The sequence below is a fragment of the Purpureocillium lilacinum genome (assembly GCF_023168085.1).
Source record: "Purpureocillium lilacinum CBS 284.36 DNA, scaffold_2, whole genome shotgun sequence".
In the NCBI taxonomy this organism is placed as follows: domain Eukaryota; kingdom Fungi; phylum Ascomycota; class Sordariomycetes; order Hypocreales; family Ophiocordycipitaceae; genus Purpureocillium; species Purpureocillium lilacinum.
The window spans coordinates 3,980,411-3,998,691 of record NW_027072112.1 but is presented as its reverse complement, the minus strand read 5'-3'; the positions used below and the strand labels follow the sequence as shown (position 1 = coordinate 3,998,691).

The following is an 18,281-nucleotide window of genomic DNA, read 5'->3' as shown; positions in this document are numbered from 1 at the left end:
GACAACGGGCGCATTTGTGTCTTCAATGATGCCCGATCCGCAAAATACATTGTTTCATGCAGCACGCCGAGCAAATCGGTACCTCAGTGATGGTCGCCGGACCTGAGGCATATCCTAGGGCTAGCGGCTTACTGGGCCTTGCCGGTCTGAGCCTTTTGCGCACGGAGGACCTTTCTCCGCTGGGACATCATGTATGTGTAGAGCATGTAGGAGCCTGACCTTGTTAAAATTACGCGGCTACACAAGCACAAAAGGACGACATACCGGGAACGTATATGGCCAGGACGGCATAGAGAATGTACGGCTCGACGGGGTTGCGCAGGGCCGCGGGGACGGTGGCGAGGTAGATGAGGGCGCACTCGCTGGTGATGCCGACGGGGTAGAGGACGAAGAAGGTGTTGTAGCGCAGCCAGGTCAGGGCGGCGGGCTGCCAGCCGGACAGAGAGAGGGCGAAGAAAGAGTAGCGAATGACCTCGGTGACGGACCAGGCGACGAGCATGGACGAGTAGAAGGGCGATGTGGCGAGGAAGGGGAAGGAGTCGACGATGGCCCAGACGAGGAGGAAGCGCGACGAGACTTGCGTGAGGGTGGTGAAGACGGGAGCACGGACGACGCCTGGGACAGTCGCAAGACACAACGGTTAGCTTGGGGGGGTACTGGGACGGAGACAGGCAGCGGGAGGACGGGGAGTCAAGAGACGCACCGAGCAGCGAGTGCAAGATCTCGAGGGCGGCGGCCGTCTGCGTCCACTTGGTCCATTCGCCGGCGGCGGCGTAGGTGAACTGCGGCCCACGCAGGGCGCAGACGGCGAGGACGCGACCCAGCACGACGCTCCACGCGACAGCCGAGGCGAAGTTGTAGAGCACCAGGTACGCCGTCTTGACGGGCGAAGCGGGCGGCTTGGTCGCCGCTGTCTTGGAGGGGTTGGAGGCCATGATGTTTGTTGCTGTGCGCGAGCGCGTGCGTAAAGAAAATCGGAGAATGTGGGAGATGGGATGGGAGACGAAGAGAGGCCCAATTGGCGAGGCGCGAGCGCGATGGGTTGAGGGGTCAGAGCCAGCAAACGGGTAGACAGGTCGATGGACGGGCGTGGTGTTGAGGATGCTGGTGTTGCCGCTGCCGGTGTTGCACCTGTTTTTGGGGGTTAAGGTGCTTATTAGCGGCACCGAGGTCCACTCCGTGTTGGGGGAGCCAGATGCCAGACTAGGCACTGAAGGCGGCACACGGACGGGGCCACCGGGCAAATTGTACCTATGCGAGAGATCGCCGTGGAGACGGGGCGTATGTAAGAAGTGGTTACTCCTACTGCGCCTCGATGCCAATCTCGAGTCTTCGAGACTGGGGATGCATGATACTCAGACCCGTCAATCGACCCTCGGCACGCGTGTTTCTTCGATGTGACACAGCATCACGTGGCTCCGGCCACAAGACACTGCTGCGGTGCTGCCCGACCTCCGCACGCTGGCAAGATCCGAATGAACAAAGTATTTTGGTGAGGAATGAACCTTTGATACAAGTCTATTCTCGCAGAGTCGCAAACCATTAAAGCCCTCGCCAGCGGATATGAAGAGCGCGACTCTCCTGTCGAAAGCTGGTCCGCTACATCCACATTCGCGGCCCAGACAAGCAGCCCCTTGCCGATTCTTTTCCCAGGGTCGTTGCCGCAACGGTACTGCCTGTCCTTTCTCTCATGCCGAAGGAGACGAAAGACCAGACAGCAGTGCCGGTTCGACTGGTACTGCAAGTAGTGGGCCTAGCTTTACGACAGCGCATGGAGATTCACGCGCACAGATCCCTTGCCGATTCCTTCTCCAAGGGTCCTGTTCCAAGGGCGAGAAGTGCCCGTTTGCACATGACATCCGACAAGGTTCAACAGAGAGCGTGGTGCAAGATGAGGTATCAGAACACCGCCCAGAAGCTCGTGGTCTGCGTATGGGCTAATTCGCGAGTAGGAAGGCTCGATGCCCGAGAACTGGCGTCGCGAGCTCCAAGGCGCTTTGGTCTACTACGGGGACGGAGCCGTCGTGACCAAAGTGAGCTTCCCTTCTGATTTCTCTGCAGTTCGCATCAGCAATCTACCTCAAGATACAAATGCAAGCTCTGTTGTTGAGCTTCTCACGACGCATGGCTTCGTCGTGCAGGAGGACTGCGTTCGCATTGCGGCACCGAAAAATAATGCCCATGGCAGCGTTGACGTGAGGGTCGAAGACGCTCAGTTTGCGAAGCGTCTTTGTGAGATACTGGCGGCGAAGGGGGCCGATGCTCCCAGGGCTGTTCCGATCAACGCCTCGATGCCTCAGACGACCAATTACCGCCGAGTCGACTCGAAGAAGGTCTATTGCTCGTGGCACAAGGCCACCAAAACTGCCTGGCTGAATTTTGGCATTGGAGATACTGCCAGGCAGGTTGGCTCCAATTTCTCGGCTGGCGCCTATAAAGTTCTGAGCCAAAAGGTTCAGTGCGCTGCGCCCACGCGCAGCACCAGCCTCACAGGCGGCAGAGGGTATACACGCGGCGGATGGCTTCCACGAGGCAGAGACGACAGAAATCCTTCCGCGTGGACAATAAGGCTTTCAGATGTTCCATCGCTGGCTCAGAAGGGAGATGTGACGAGAAACATCTCCGCCAAATTGGCTCCTAACCATGTCGAGTTGAGCGCTTCAAGTTACCACGTCGACTTGCCAACGGCAAACACGTCGATCGAATCACTATTGCTCCAATCTGGGCCGCTGGAGCGATGGGAAGGTGCCCTGGAAGGAGCAGGGAAGCGTTTCAAAGCCAAGGCTTGGTTCATGAATGACGAGGATGCCAGGCAGGCGACCATGTCGCTCAACAACACGCCTCTGCCATTCAACAAGAATGGCAAGCTGACAGTGCAGCTCGTGCACTCTGCGAGGCTCAAGATCCCCACTCGCGTCTATGATGCCGTCGAGCAAGAGATAGCCGAGCATAAGCAAGCCTGGGTGGAGCAGCATCTGGTCTACATTGCGTATCCTCCTTCCCAAAGCCTCCGGGTCCTCAAGCTCGAGGGCGAAAGCAGGGAGGATGTAGCCAAAGCCAAGGACACGCTGGAGGCCATCATTGGTGGCGAAGTTCTGATGAGTGACGGCGAGGCCGTATGGTCGCCCTCCTTCGCTGCCAACGGTCCCGCCTTTGAAAAGATGAGGCAGCTTGAGCGGGAACTTGGCATTCTCATCGTCCGCGACAAACGCAGGTCTCGTATCCGACTTTTGGGTCCGCGACGGCAACGTCAAGAGGCGCAGCAGGCTCTCACCGAGCTTTCCAAAGCCGACTCATCATCAACGCATGTCATTGAACTCGATGCGAAGCGACTCTCCCGCGCGGTCAAGGGTGGGTATCAAGCCATCGTCGCGGCCATCGGGAAGGACAAGGTCAGCGTGGACATCACCACCAGACGTATTTCTGTGACGGGATCTGAACTGGATCACCGCGCTGCGCGAGAAATCCTCCGAGGCAAAGATCTGGAATCATGGGCAAAGCAAGAAGGCGGTTCAATCGCTGAGTGCGCTATCTGCTGGACGGAAGCCGAAAACCCGGTACAAACGTCCTGCAAACACGTCTACTGTGCCGGCTGCTTCGAGAATCTCTGCCTTGCTGGCGTCGACCCCGGCCCCAGTATCCAGTGCCAAGGCGATGCCGGGAATTGCAGAAAGGTGGTTCTGAAGAGCGAGCTTCAGGCGCATCTCCCATCCGCAGCCCTGGAAGACGTCCTCGAGGCCGCTTTCGCAACCCACCTGGCCCGCAATCTCAACCATCTGAAGAACTGTCCCACCGCGGACTGCCCCCAGATCTACCGCACGGCGAAGCCGTCGGAACACCAAGGCGGCGCAAGCGGCACCGGCGAAAGTCCCTTGATCACATGTCCTTCATGCCTCAAGGTCGTATGCACGGCGTGCAACGCCTCGCACGACGGTCAGACTTGTGCTGAGCACCGCGACCTCATTTCCGGCGGCTCCAAGGCACTGGAGGCTTCCAAAGACAAACTTGGCATAAAGAACTGCCCCGGATGTGGGATTATGATACAAAAGACGTTCGGCTGCAATCATTTGACTTGCCGCAATTGCCAAACCCATATTTGCTGGGTGTGCTTGGAGTCTTTTTCTGAGGGACAGCTTGTATACACTCACATGAGGCGGCAGCATGGCGGGATCGGCGTCGCAGAGTTCCCGCATTTGGCTTAAGAGACGGGCAGAGCTGGCCATGGGAGGGAAGCGACTCCGATGGACAGCGACCAGTTATCATGCACCTTACAGCTCCCAGCGCTACTCCTTGTCGTTATACTTACATGCCGGGCAAGTATGTCAACTGCCAAAATTGGAAACACTATCTGCAAGGCCGAGATCATTATATGCAAAGTAGTATACTGTTATGGAGCTACGGCGCTGGCTGCTCGCATGCTCGAGCCCGTCGCGCCTCGCGTGGACGTGGCGCGGCGATGGGGTCACGTCATTACCTTCATGGCTTGCTACCGCCTATGCCAACATCACCTTCCAAGCAGATCCGTGGAGGCGCTCTTGATGTAGTCTTGCATTCATAAAACTATTCGCACGTACTATCGCGGAACCATAAACGAATTCTGTGCCTTCTCGGTAGGCACAGTATGAGACAGAAATGTCTGGATGGGCAGCCGTCAATCATCTCCGCGACCAGACGTCAAGTTGGGAGGGTAGACGTAGAGAGAATCTGTGTTGCATCATGCGACGCGCTGTGAAGTCTGGATATATAGCTCGTGGAGACTTGGCGAATATCCTGTCATAGCCTGATGAAAATGAAGGCTCGATCCAAGTTTGAACATCGTCTGGTACAATGGGATCTTTAAGGAGAACGAAATGAAGAGCTGCCGCGACCTCTTTCGTCTGCTGCCGAGGGCGTGTTTACCGTAATGTGGGTCTCACCTTACCGCATTGGGAAGTCACGGGATCCCGCGTGTAAGTCTTCACGACGTCCTCGCCAGCTCAATACACCAAACTTGTATGCGACAGCATGGCACCCGCGTCTCTCGCACTCGGAAGCGTGCGAACACTACTTAACTCAAAATAATACACCATGCTATCAGCAGTCAGGAGGGGACGGATGGCGGAGTGGTAAGGTGCCGTACTTGTGCGAATCCGAACCCCCGGCTGTTCGAATCCTGACTGCTAGAATGGGCGAAAGCCTTTTCGGTCTTCGTTCCATAGTTGCCGCCCCACGGCCTGGAGTGGAGAGACAAAAAGCGAGTTCGGTTACGAGGGAGCAGCGCACCTCCTGATGACAGGATGGAGCGCAGAGCCTCCTGATGACATCAGTTCTCCTTTCTTAGCCAGGACCCTGGGCCCACCCTGCCTAAGTTTTGCCAGTTTGTCCTACTTGGTTTCCGTTCTTTTTGCCGTTTCCTTTGGATCGCCGTGGCTCGCAGCTGCAGGGCATTGCAGACTGGCGTGCGGAGATGCGTCCATCTCTGGCACTAACCTCTTAGCAATAAACGTGTTAATAATAGCTATAAGTGAGTTAATGTGCTTTCCGATGTCCTGTTCCGTGCTTGGAGACCTTAGTGAGTCGCGGCCAGGCAGAAGATGCCTGGCTGCTCGGGATCCGTTTGCGGGGAACAGACGATGCGAACCATGACGCACCCCCTGGAGAGCTCTAACGCCCTAGGTAGGTGCTGCTTCTAATTCGAAGTCTGTAACTATTAATAGTAAGTTGCATATGCAACTCTCCTAGCGGAGGGTGAGTCGCCTCTGGACTTGTGCAACGAGCCTTCGGGTACGTGTCTATCGGAGCGGCTTGGCGAGTTGTATGCGCGTATATTCGTGAGTTGCAGCGGCAGACGGTGCGACACTGCTGTTTTCCATCGTCTATCCTTGGCGTTAGCCGCAGACGGACTTCGGCTAGGGCATACCCGGACCGCGTGGCACGCGGGAAAAAGCCTACGAGGTGTGACGCCGTACGGATAGCTGTAGCCGAACACAAAGTGCAAAGCATGCAACAAGGTTGAAAACGTTTTTGTCTAAGTGGTGGCCCAGGTGCCCCCTTTCGCATGCATATCGGAGCCTTCAGTGGGCCTGTCCATGTGTCTGTTGGGCGTTCTTTGCCACATCAATCTGGAGCTCTACTTTCACAGTCCGGTGTCATTGTAGCCCGCCTGGCAATCAGATCAAAAGTTGCTAGTACCTATACCCAAGAACGATGGACCAAGTCGTCCCGTCACTGCTCCATACCCGCCTCACGTTCCTGCCCGTGAACACCATCCAGTGATGCTTTATACGTTGAACTGATACACCCCGAAGGCAGCGGCATCCGCCCGTCAGCCCCGAGACCATACATTATATATACCTGCAATGAGAGCGACCAAATGCCACATCGCAGTCCCTCCCCTCCACCCCGTCCCCTATCTTGCCGATGCATTCCTGTCATCCGTCCATGCCGTTCGTCTTGGCGCCCCGTCGCGGGCTTGCGTCGCCAACGTTGGTCCTGTCCTGGAGCACGCCGCTCGGCACGTCTGCCGCCGCCGCGGCCGCCCGCTCGTCGTTGATAAGTTTCTCCATGAACGAGATGTAGTCGTACTGCGGTTGGCCCCGGTCGCCCGACATATCTGGTCCCTTGTGCGGCGGCATCATCTCCACTAGCTGATCAATCACCTCGTCCGGCACCAAGCTGTGTCGTAGGTCCATCTCCGTCACGTACGGCTTGCCATCGGCCACCTCCCGGAACGACTGGAACACCTGCTCCGCCGTGTTCTGGTCCTCAGTCACATCCACCATGAACCGGATGAACTGCTCAAAGGTCACGTAGTCGCGCCCGTTGGACGTCTCCACAAAGTAGTCGTGCATCTCGTCTTCTGAAAATACCAGCCCCAGGGATGCCAGCGCTGCGCTGAATTCGAGCTCCTGCAGCGAGTTGGTGTCGTCGCGGTCAAAGTGCCGGAACACGCTTTCAAACTCCTCGAGCTGGATCGGCGTCAGGTTCGTCATGTTGCGCGCCACCATCTGGTTCTCCAGGAACGATAGCTTCTTCTGAACTGACGACTTGACGAGGCTCAGTTCGTACGACAGCTCGTCATACGTGTACGTCGTGAAGTCGTTCTCCTCGATGTTGGCCTCGGCGCACTTGGCGTCTACGGCCGCGATGGTCTCCAGGTACCGATCTAGCGGGGCGAGGTTGTCGCTCAACTTCCTGACATGATGCAACTGGTCCTCGACATCGCCGTCCAGCCCCGATATGGCCAGCTGCATCGTGTTGAGGGCCATGGCGAAGTCGTTGACTTTGTCCGCAAAGGATTTGCGCAGGGCGTTTTTGATGCTGCGAATATTAGTTAGCCTTTGCCCATCTAGAAGCCTCGCACGCGGGTGGGCACTTACTCTCGAATTGTCTCGTTTATCAGCTGCGCCCGCGTCATCTCGGCCTTGGCCAGCGTCGCCCAGGCCTGCTCCAGCACTTCCAACCGCAGTTCGGCCGGTGGCTCGTACGGGCGGAGTCGATACGTTCCCAGCTTGGTCTTGATATTGCCCAACAGCGTCGCCAGGTCGCTCTTCTCTGCCACCCACTCTCGTTTGAGGCCGCGCTTGTACGCAGCGAACTCGGTGGCCTGCGCCTTGGCGTCGGCGTACGTGCCCTCAAACTTGGCGCCTTGCCACTGCTCGACCTGGTTGCTGAGCGTCTTGAGGAGCTGACGCATGCGCCGCTCGTAAGCGCTCTGCATCTCCCAGGCGCCTTGCATGTTGTTGACGAACTTTTCGACGCGGCGGCCGGCATTCTCGACCTTTTCCATCTGAGAAAAGGCATGGAACCAGTATGCTATATAGGTCATGAGACTTCGCTCGTCAGGCTTGGGAACGTCGCACACGTCTTCAACATCGAGCAGTTTGGGGATACCAATTTCTTCGTGGGCAATGTCAAAGGCGAGCTGCATGTTGCCGCGGTGGTCCGACTTGTCGAGGGCATCAAAGTCGATGAGGTCAGGTCTGTGGATGTCGAGGAGGGCACAAAACGCCAGGCCATCGTTCCAACTACCGCTAAAGTCTCGCACCTCGACCTCGTCGTAGCATGCCGTCTTTCGCTGACACCAGAGCAGCAGGCCCTCCTTGGCCGACATGCCCTCCTCGTTGATGTCGCTAATGGTGAAGCGAAGAATCAGTGTCCATATCAAGCCGAGGACAATCTTGCGGTTGCCGTCGACGACATCCTCGGCACCGATATTCGTCATCTGAATACCCCTGGACTTGATAAAGTCCAGAGCCAGGTTGGCATTTTCGAATTTTTGCACACGAAGCTTCGGTTTCGAGGCATAACGGCCGAGGGACTCGTTGGAGAGGCATTCGAGCAGATGGATAAGTATCACCTAGGCAGTCAGCAAGAGAACCAGATGTCGCATCGTGGGATACAGCACTTACACCATCGCTGAGGTCGCTGACCAAGTCCTTGACCTCGAGATCCCGAGCGTCAATCTTGGTATTGAGCCTGCGCAAAGTCGCGTGAGCAGCTGGCCGACACGCCGACCCCGCTGACGGGGACAAGGGATAAGGGGGACCACGCACCATTTCGTAAACGTCTTTTGCTGGACGGTGATCCAGCGCTGCTGCTCGGTAAACGTCATCCTCGCAAGACCCTGATCATGCGGCGGCTCGAGGGCGGCTCGGGCGTCGTCGATGGGGTTGCCGTTGCCGTTGTTGCTGGTTCTGCGATGGGCGGCGTTGGCGCTCCCGCTGGAGCCTCTGTGACGCAGCCAGGGCGCTCTCGCGGTATCCCTTGTCTTGTCGGGGCCCAACGGCGGCGGCGGCTGCCTGTTGCTTCCTGACCGCTGCTGGCGCGCTGCATGCAGCAGCTCTTTGTCTCGTCTGCTGCGGTTGGTGGGGGCGGCCTGCCGACGACGGCTCGGGGGCGCGGGCTGGTGGTCTCCCGGGCCGTCTTGATCAAAGACGCTGGTGGCGGATGTGGAAACGCTCGACTGGGTGGGCGAGCGGGACGGTCTGGATTGCTGCGTGCGCGACGTCGAGGAGCTGCAGTCGGAAGCGTACGAGTGCCTGGGGTTGTTGGCGAATGAGTACGAGTATGGAGGAGAGACGTCGCCGTCGTCGTTGCACGTGGTGGTGGTGTTGATAATCTGGACGGCAGTCTGGGCGCTGGCGCAGCAGCCAGGGCAGTGGCATTGGGCCCCCGGCGGCGAGCTATCAGAGCCCGAGGCGAGTAAACAAAATTGGGGGAACCGCTCGCCGGATTCCAGGTTGCCGGGCGGCGGTGACGGGCTCCGCTGGGGGCGGGCGACGGTGCCTGGAGCGGGTGCCGCCATTGGCGGAGGCGCGGGGCTAGCGGCCATTTTTAGGGGCGGAAGCCCACTGTTTGCGCGCTACTGGCCGTACCTTGGTGCCTGACCCAGCCGGCCGACTGGTGGCGTCCAGCGCTGCCCCGTGCTGGGGGATCAATTTGATTGAATTGCGGGCAGGGTCCAGACTCCAGACTCCGGGACTCGAGCGCCTGTGAGATGCGGCGCTGTTGCTTGCTGCTGCTGGGTCCCTGTTCGGGCAGGCAAACGTGAGGCCAATGCCGGCAGGGCTGCGGTCCAATGTGTGCTTATCGATACGTCGGGGGTATGTGAACCTCGCCCGCACAGCCAAGGGGGTCGATCTGTTGAGGAGAGTAATCAGCTCCTATCGGCCGTGTGTTTCACAGCACCGTTGCCTTTTCTGTTTCGACGAGGTGATTGCAGCTTTATCAGGTGGCGTCGGGGTTCGGGCAGGCAAAGCAATGCTCTCCCATTGTTGATGTTGACAGAGAGCAGCAGCTTGTTGGAAAACAACAACAGCCGCCCACGCGGAGACGATCGCCGGACAACAACAGACGACGCCGCGGCGCCGTTTATATGCCAGCCCCGTCCCCGGTGGCGCAGCGCTATCTGAGCCTGTCGCCATCCCGCTTTCAACCCCGAACTCAATGCGCGCATACACACGGCGCGATGCTGCGACGCGCGAGGGGACCCAGGGCCCAACTCTGAGACGATTCACCCCGGCGTCGATCGGCCCTAGCCGTTGGCTTGAGTGACTCCGGCGCCGGGGATGCTGGTGGCGGGGCAGTGCTCGGTGCCGTCATTGGCGTCCATCGTGGTATTGCAGGGCCTGTGGGAGCCGCTGCGTCATGCTCAAGTGCCCTCCTCGACCGTGTGCACTGCGTGATTGCTCGGCTCAAATGGCCTTCGTCTGATGATGCGCCCAACAGGCCGGCGTATTCGTGTGCCGACTCGGTTCATGATCCATTGAGCACTCCGGAAACATGCCACTGACGCGATGTCCAAACCTCCAGAACAACTTGTCCCGTTCCTGATTCACAGGTCTCCGTCAGTTCAGAGGTGCGGATTTGCGCCGCAAAAACAGCTTCAGTTACCGTCATTCAGATGGCCTGGCTCGCCTAATGACACTGGATGAGCACGACTCAAATGGCCGTGATGCAACCACGTGAATTCAACTTCGACAACAGCCCGCAGGGCTTCCTTTATAACCGTGCGAGACATGGCCCTCGCCTTGTCTTCGTCACGATAGCCTCTTGTTGCTACGAGATACCACTGCCTCTCAGAGAGAGCCCGTCGCCATGGCTAAAGATAAGCCCAAAATGCAAGTGAACTTGCCGCCCAGGGTGCAACCCATCGGCGAGACCATCGCCCCCCATATCACCGTCTGCGCCGAAGTACCTGATGAAGCGGTCCTGAGACCGCACCTCTACCAAGCCCGCATGAGCCTCGCCGTCGTCGATGGCAGGCGGGTCGAAAAGAACCAGCCTGCACATTCTGTCGACTCTGTCGTAAGCGGCGTCAACATAATCCCCCTGACTGCCACCTTTTCCGGCAGACTCTGGTTCTCCTTTGAGAACCTCGCGTTCCGGCCGGAAACCGCAGGCCACACGTATCATTTCCGCATCAGCGTCTGGCAGAGCGCCCATGACGAGAAAACCAACATCTGGAAGCAGCCCACCCTCTATGGCGAGACGATCACCCAGAATATTACCGTAGTGCTGTCCGGCCGGTCCGTAGAGCGCCGTGTAAGCAATGAAGTGCACGAATGGGATATGGAGACGTTTGGCACCATCCTAGGTATGCGTGAGAGGGAACCGCCGTTGGGCATCGAAGAATGCGTCGCGCTGTGGCCGCAACCAAAGGCGATCATGCATGCGGAGCTCGACCGGGGTCCCTGGGCGGCTACGTCGAAGAGCAGGAATTCTGCGCCCTCCTGATTGCCGACTCCTGCGCCGAATGTTAACTGAATGGCGGACGGACGCCCAACTGGACTGGACGGACACGGGCGTGGCGCGCAAGCACAGACAGAGGCATAATACCGGGGTATAAGCATGATGAGAAGTGAGGGCAATGCCTTCACGGCATGTATTGCATTTGAGCCAGCGCCATGCGCATCAAGTTCGAGAATTCGTCCTTTGTGGTGCGTCAAGCATCGTTGCATGAAAACCATACGCCGATCCCCCATGCATTCATGTCTGATGCACAGCCCGCCTCCCCGATCTCGTGAAACGCCTGCAAGATATGCAACAGGGTCAAAGGTCATGGACCAACTCTCCCAGTCTTCGTCCGTCAATTGGACAGCACCCTGTGTAGAGCGAGCGACGCCAGTGGTCCGTCTCATTGAGCAGCGTTCTGGGCGGCATGTGCTGCTTCGAGTCAGCCCCTGAAGCGCACTCCCGGGCCATGCTCATGAAACACTCAACCTTTCTGGCACATGACGCGGGACACAACCCGCCTACTTGACCAACAAAGCGCAGCTCGGGACGCATAGCTCGGCAGGTCTTGTGAAGGGCCCAGGGTGCCGTCTTGTAAGGGTCACCAGGCATCGGGGATCGCGCCGTTGCGCTGATTTGTCCATTGTACATTGATATCTTTCGGCATATCATACACGCGAATACACCCCCGTCGCCACTCACTTCCTTGCCTTCTTGCCCGGCGCCTGCTTCGACTTGCTCCGCAGGGCGTACCTCTCCTTCTTCCACGCTGACACGAGCTGGTCCACGCTGCCCATGTCGTGCTTGGGCTGGCGCATGTAAGTGAGCCGGGCTCTCCTCGCCCGCTTCGGCCGGCGCCAGATGATGTCGATACCCGTGACCGTCGGGCTGTAGACCTTGAACCACTGCTCCACGCCCGTCCGCATCATCTGCCCGCGCAGCAGGATTGCCGTGTCGGTGCCTCGCCGCCGGATCTGAATGAAGGCTCCCGAGAAGGGCTCGCCCGCCTTGGTCGTCACCATGAGCACGTCGCCCACCTTGGCGCTGTCGGCATGCTCGCGCGAGAAGAGCCGCGTTCGCGCGCCCGTCGGGTCGAGCGCCGCAATGGCCTGCTGTCGAAGAACGGGCATCGGGTCGGGGTGCGTGGATCGGACCGACGGGACCTGCGGCCATATTTGGAATCTGCTGATCTTCTCGGCCTCGGCGCCTGCATATAGCCACGTGAGCTAGAGTGTAGCGCAACAAGAACGTGATAATGGAGTGGACGTACGTTGCCTGATGCTAATGGCCTCCTTGGTTTCTGACGGGGTTGTTGCCGCCGTGGCTAGGCATCTTTGCGACGCCCTCTGGTGTCTCGTCTGTCTCAGCGCCGCCTTGAGGCAGCCGAGAGGCCGCCTGAGAGCTGTGGCGTTCATTGTGGTTGGGGTTGGGCTGTCGAGGATCTCGAGAGTCGAGACGTCAACGTAAAGAAATTCCGGGTCACAAAGCACTGGCGTTGAAGCATCGCTAGCGGACGGCCAGGGACAGGCAGCCAATTGCGGGGCGTGATTGGCCCGGCACATTCTTTCTCCGACCCACTCCTCGACCCGTCTCGCGTGCTGCATCAAGTCGTCCGTGCTGGAACTTTTTGGCATCGGTTTCACGAGCTGCAGATAGCAAGCAATCATGTCGAATCGGTCGTTGACGTCGGCCCTCAGGTCGCTGGGCCGGTGCCAAGGGCCCTCCTCAAGGCTAATTGCCTGCCACTCGAGGCAGTTCAGCTCGTCGCCCGCTCATGGTTCGTCCCCGTCTGCGCCTCAACGCTCGTCTCGATTCTTTGCTGACAGTCCCCCAACAGGCGTCAGGGCCGTATTCGCCGAGACCGACAACAGCGACCTCAACGCCATCCTCCGCACGATACAAGAGAAAATCATCCTCCCCGCGTACCTCCCCGAGAAGCAGCGCAAGCTGGTCTTTGACCCCAAGATGCGCTCCTACCTGGAGCAGAACCCGGTTGTCATCGAGGTCGAGGGCCTCGAGCACAAGTTCTCCTCCATCGACCGCTTCAAGGGAATCGAGAACTCCAAGGCGATCCTAGCCAAGGCCCTCGGAAACATGCACACGAGCGAGGACTGGACGAACCTGGGCACCCTGCTGGCCGGGTACAAGAAGGCCGGCATCAAGCTCAAGCCCGACCACTGGGGCAAGGTGGTGCGCGTCGCCGGGTCGCGCGGCCAAATCTACGCAGTTATCGAGTGCGCAAAGCAGTCCGACAAGACTGGCCTGCTACTGACGAACCGCGAGACCGTCGTGCGGGTGCTCGCCTACGTGAACGACAAGACCGCCGCGAACCCCGGCGACGTGGCCGAGGCCCGGCAGGCGCTGCGGTGGGCAGAGCAGGTGCTGGACCTGCTTCAGCGGCCAGAGCACATGCTCCAGACGGTGCGGTCACGCGACAGGCTGCACTATTCGCGCGTCGTTCGTGGCATGGTTCTGTTTGCGCGGTCGTCAGCCGTCAAGGCGGAGCAGGAGGCGGGCGAGTCGGCTGAGCAGGACCTGTCCCTGCTACGAGATGATGTGACTTTGCTCGAGTCTCTATGGGAAGGCGGCGCGCCGCAGGACCTGGCGATCCTGGATGAGTTTGCCAAACTCAACCCGACACCCGAGAGGAGCAGCGGCGCGCGGGTACCCCAGGCGCTCAACGGCAGTTCATATGTGCAGGTGCTCGCGCAGAACATCAAGGGCATCCAGACAACACGGGAACTTCTAGGCGACGAGGCAAAGAGCCTGGCCCCTGTCGAGGATGCCCTCGAGAAGCACCTCAGTGAATTTGTCCAGACGGCGCCGGGACGGACAAAGGGCTGGGAGGACGAGTACGAAAAGGTGGTGGGTAAGACGCCGAGCTGGTCAAGCGCCTAAGCGGCGCGAGGGGCTATCTATACGGAGCGTGGCTGGCAGCGTTGGGGAAATCTGTGTATAATTCTATCATCTTGTACAACATACAAAGCCATCAAAGAGATCACCCTCTATGGCAAAACTATGTACTTTTCGAGGTGCTTGGGAATGGCGCCGATCAGCTTCTTCTCGACGAGCCACTTGCGCGAGAAGAGACGGTCGGCGTAGCGGTAGGCGCCGTCGCACAGCATCGTGACGACGGTGTGACCCTTGCCGAGCTTCTCGGCCACCTCCTTCGCGGCGACCACGTTGAGGGACGAGCTGGCGCCAAGATAGAGCCCCTCCTCGTCGAGGCAGCGGTACACCATCTCGATGCTCTTCTCGTCCGAGATGTGCAGCGAGCCGTCGACGAGGCCAATGTCCGGCTGCAAGTTGTCCGTGATGCGGCCCTGGCCGATGCCTTCCGTAATGCTTGAGCCCGTGCGCTCGATCAGCTTGCCGCCGGAGCTGATGTACGAGTGCAGCACGCTGCCCGGCGGGTCGGCGAGGAAGCTCTTGACCCGACCGCCCGACGCGTCCTTGAGGTAGCGCGTGACGCCGGCGAGGGTGCCCGCCGTGCCCGTCGCGCACGTAAAGGCGTCGACACGCCCCTCCGTCTGCGCCCAGATCTCGGGCCCCGTCGTCTCGATGTGCGCGCGGCGGTTGGCCGTGTTGTCGAACTGATTCGTCCACACGGCGTTGTCGAGGCGCTCGGCGTGGCGGCGCGCCTGGTGATTGTAGTTTTCGGGGTTATCGAAGGCCACGGCGGGCACGGGGTACACCTCGGCGCCCAGCAGGCGCAGCAGGTCGATCTTGCCTTGCGACTGCGTGTTGGGCATGTAGATGACGAGCTTGTAGCCGCGCGACCGGCACACGTGTGCCAGCCCGATCCCCGTGTTGCCCGCTGTGCCCTCCACCACGGTGCCCCCCGGCCGCAGCAGCCCGCGCTCCTCGGCGTCCTTGACCACGTACAGCGCCGCCCGGTCCTTGACCGATCCGCCGGGGTTCATGAACTCGGCCTTGCCCAGCACCTCGCAGCCCGTCTCGTCGGAGAGCCGGTTGAGGCGGATAAGGGGAGTGTTTCCGATGGCTGCGAGCTCGACGTTAGCGACTGGCGACATGACGGTTCGGCAGAAGGACGGCACGCACCTCCGGTCAATCCCTTGGCAATGCCCTGCGCCTTGGACACGGCCAGCGTGTGCGCGCTCGGCTCCGCTGCCTTGGCCGCCGCCACGGCCAGCCTCCGCGCGCTGTGTCGGAACATGATGGCTGGCGCGCAAGTGTGAACGCGATCGTGGTCGTAACTGACTCGGAAGCTGCAGCTATTGTCAATTGGGCGCGCCGGGGCTCGTACAGCTGCCAAAAGGACGTGAGCGAGGTGACAAATGCAAAGGACGCTGACCAGCCCGGCAGCCGTGGGAGAGCTATGAATGAGTCGGTGGTGGGGAGCCACAGGCGCATCCATTCCGGCACAGGGCGCGATCACGTCATTTGCAGGTACTCGCCGAGATGCCGGGGCGGCCCCATAGTGGACGCCGAGGGACCTCAAGCCGCCGACGGCCCGAGTCCCGCAATTGTTCCATGTCCGGGTCTTCAATATTCTCCACAGCACGAAGTAAGTATTCATTAGACAAGCATATCCAATTTCTGTATGTAAACGCTGGGGCAACCCTGCTTGGTCTGCCTTGCTACCGTACTCGCGTTCCCCAACCTTGCGCGGCCCGGACCAGCCACAGCTTATGAGACCTGGTCCGATGCCCGGACGTACGGAGCTGGGAACAATCCCTTTGCCCCCATATATGTTCCAAAGAACCAATCCCCGTTGACATCTTCGATTTCCCGAACCTCCGCCCCTTTGGGAAAGAGCAGCTCATCCTCTGCTCCCTCCTTGGGATACCACGACCACCTCGCGTGTGCTCTCAGGCCCAAGCCGCCATCCGGAGGAAAATTCTGCGTGTAAGTGACGGAACCAGCCACACCTGGGGCCGTTGCCGCGACATCCTTCGTGACGAGGCGCTCCCAATTCTCCTCCCCTCTCCGCCAGGACCAAACCTGCAATCCCTGGTCTCCATGCTCGGGGCCTTGGCCTTGGTATGGCTCCGATCGCAGGACTCGTCCGCCCACAATATCTCTTTCGACAAACCTCCACTGCCCGACCTTGCCATCCACGAACCCGATCACGGCCATCCGGTGTCCGTTCAGGCATCTCCGCCAGCCAGAATGACCATTTTCGGCGCTAATACGCCCCTGAGAGACAAGCTCATTGTAACACGAGGCGCAGATATCATAGTCTCCTGGCGGTGCATCTGGGACCAAAACACTCGTGCAGCTGAAGCAGTGGTAGCGCACCTGCAGCGGCGAAATGCCGTCCTGGCACACGTCGCATCTCGTCCGAAATGTGAGTGGCTTGAATGGTCCGATACTGCTCGCCTGGGGCCCCAAGAGTACCGTCGCCGTCGGTGGCCTACCTGGTGACCGCGGGCTTCTTGGCCGGCTGAGAGACTGAGAGGCTTCATGCGTCAAAGGCAAGAGCATGTGTGTGCAAGACCTTCCCTGGTTCACACAGTCGTTGCAGAAGCCCCAGTCTCCTTCATTACAAACGTCGCAGCGCCAGTAACAGTTGTTGGTCCAGGCAAAACAGTTGGCGCAGAATGTGCCCGTTTCCAGCCTGCCTCTCGGATCGTCCGTCGTCAGAGTCTTTCGTCCGTCTGCGCCTCCTGGAACCGATGGCGGCGGATGGTATCGGCAAGCAGTCAACATATGAGGCGGCGCGAGCGATTCGTCTTGTCGCCGCGCCTTTCCCCACTTGGTCCAGGCGCCGTATCCGAACCCGAACCAGTACAGGCACCCCTTCCCTGCTCGATAGCAGTCGAGGCACATGTTCCACTGCCCTCCCGAGCAAATCGCACAATTGTAGTGCACGTCGTACTCGATGTGCCCCTTGCCGCACCTTGAACACGAAATGGACGGCTCAGGGTACAGCTGCGATCTGGTTCGTTGGTGGCCATGCCCACTTGGGCTGGTTACAGGACTCGATACTGCTGAATGGACTATGGCCAGGTCGCTGGGTCGGTGTGGCCGAAGTGGCTGCGTTGACATGGGCTCCGACGAAGTCGCAGGGCTCTCTTCTGTTGTCGGATTCCAACGCGGTACGCGGCTCGCAAAGGAAGCGTGATTTCCGGAGCTCGTCGATGCAGGAAGCTCGGTCGGTGCATGGGACGCTGCAGGAACTGATGGAGTGCTTGAGCTTCTTCCTTCGCTAAAGCTATGTCGACCCGTGGTTGGGTCAGACGTCCGTGTCCGGAGCGCCAGGTCGGTCTGCGATCGCGCAGCAGGGCGTGTGTCCGAAATAGTCGGGAATACAGGAGTCGTAGAGCTGCGGCTACCGCTGGATGTTCTACTTCTTGCCCTTCTTGTCGGGTTCCGCGCGTCTAGTGTCGCCGTGTTTGACGGCGGCGGTCTGCTGCGGTCTTCAGGCTGGCTACTTCCACTGGCCGATCGAGAGCCGCTTCCAGGACGGCTACCGGCCCGGCCTGTGCTCGGAGCCCGCAATCTCGAATCGGGCGAGCTCGACTCCGCAGGTCGTGATCCTCCATTCTGGCCACTTGAATTAGTTCTCCTTGCAGCTTCCTGTCGAGACCGTTCTCTTTGCCGACGTCGGTAGGCTTCGGTGATGCGGCGGGCCAGTTCGTCGTCTCGAGTCAAGTCAATGTTGTCCAAGTCCAAGCCATCCAGCAGGCCTTCTTCTTGAATCTGGCGTGCAAAGTCTTCGATTTCCCTTTCAATATCGCGCTCAGTCATGTCTGCAGATCCGATCAAAGATCGCAAGGACGTCTGGTGTTCGACTTGACGATGACCACCTTCGCTCAAGTCCCTTCGTCGTCGTTCTCTCTCCTCTGTAACGTGGCCTGAGCTTTGGCTAGCACTATCGTCCCTGCGTGGCCGTCGGCTGCCCTCTCTTGTCCTTCGCGAATGGCCGTCTGCGCTGTGGTTCCTTGATGACCGCGACCGTCCATCGGCAGAGCGACTCTCGCCACGTCTGCGAGGTCTCAGCGGCTGCGGAACGCCTGTAGCAGCTTCCCTCAAGCTCATCTCTCTGACCTCATCGAGAAGTCGTCTGTCTTCCTCCTCCTCCCGCTCCTCTTCAGCCGTCC

General features: G+C 59.4%; 7 protein-coding genes across 7 annotated transcripts; 3 read left to right on the top strand and 4 right to left on the bottom strand.

Moving 5' to 3' along the window:
• Positions 1 to 128: 128 nt before the first annotated feature.
• PLICBS_002974 (uncharacterized protein) lies at positions 129 to 935 on the bottom strand (the record flags this gene model as incomplete). The annotated part of the gene is made up of 3 exons (XM_018322692.2): positions 129 to 214; positions 265 to 615; positions 704 to 935. The coding sequence occupies 3 exons, from the start codon at positions 933 to 935 to the stop codon at positions 129 to 131; spliced, it is 669 nt and encodes a 222-aa protein (XP_018177922.2).
• Positions 936 to 1,891: 956 nt separating this feature from the next.
• PLICBS_002973 (uncharacterized protein) lies at positions 1,892 to 4,202 on the top strand (the record flags this gene model as incomplete). The annotated part of the gene is made up of 2 exons (XM_018322691.2): positions 1,892 to 1,896; positions 2,270 to 4,202. 2 exons carry the CDS (start codon positions 1,892 to 1,894, stop codon positions 4,200 to 4,202), a joined length of 1,938 nt encoding a protein of 645 aa, XP_018177921.2.
• Positions 4,203 to 6,410: 2,208 nt separating this feature from the next.
• Positions 6,411 to 9,286, bottom strand: PLICBS_002972 (uncharacterized protein; the record flags this gene model as incomplete). The annotated part of the gene is made up of 4 exons (XM_018322689.2): positions 6,411 to 7,299; positions 7,359 to 8,338; positions 8,391 to 8,457; positions 8,535 to 9,286. 4 exons carry the CDS (start codon positions 9,284 to 9,286, stop codon positions 6,411 to 6,413), a joined length of 2,688 nt encoding a protein of 895 aa, XP_018177919.2.
• A 1,292-nt stretch (positions 9,287 to 10,578) lies between these two features.
• PLICBS_002971 (uncharacterized protein) lies at positions 10,579 to 11,217 on the top strand (the record flags this gene model as incomplete). The annotated part of the gene is made up of 1 exon (XM_018322688.1): positions 10,579 to 11,217. One exon carries the CDS (start codon positions 10,579 to 10,581, stop codon positions 11,215 to 11,217), a length of 639 nt encoding a protein of 212 aa, XP_018177918.1.
• Positions 11,218 to 11,912: 695 nt separating this feature from the next.
• PLICBS_002970 (mitochondrial 54S ribosomal protein bL19m) lies at positions 11,913 to 12,629 on the bottom strand (the record flags this gene model as incomplete). The annotated part of the gene is made up of 2 exons (XM_018322687.1): positions 11,913 to 12,421; positions 12,485 to 12,629. The coding sequence occupies 2 exons, from the start codon at positions 12,627 to 12,629 to the stop codon at positions 11,913 to 11,915; spliced, it is 654 nt and encodes a 217-aa protein (XP_018177917.1).
• Positions 12,630 to 12,879: 250 nt separating this feature from the next.
• On the top strand, positions 12,880 to 14,112 carry PLICBS_002969 (uncharacterized protein; the record flags this gene model as incomplete). The annotated part of the gene is made up of 2 exons (XM_018322686.2): positions 12,880 to 12,991; positions 13,052 to 14,112. The coding sequence occupies 2 exons, from the start codon at positions 12,880 to 12,882 to the stop codon at positions 14,110 to 14,112; spliced, it is 1,173 nt and encodes a 390-aa protein (XP_018177916.2).
• A 107-nt stretch (positions 14,113 to 14,219) lies between these two features.
• Positions 14,220 to 15,391, bottom strand: PLICBS_002968 (cysteine synthase 1; the record flags this gene model as incomplete). Its single annotated transcript, XM_018322685.1, has 2 exons — positions 14,220 to 15,217; positions 15,277 to 15,391. 2 exons carry the CDS (start codon positions 15,389 to 15,391, stop codon positions 14,220 to 14,222), a joined length of 1,113 nt encoding a protein of 370 aa, XP_018177915.1.
• Positions 15,392 to 18,281: the final 2,890 nt, after the last annotated feature.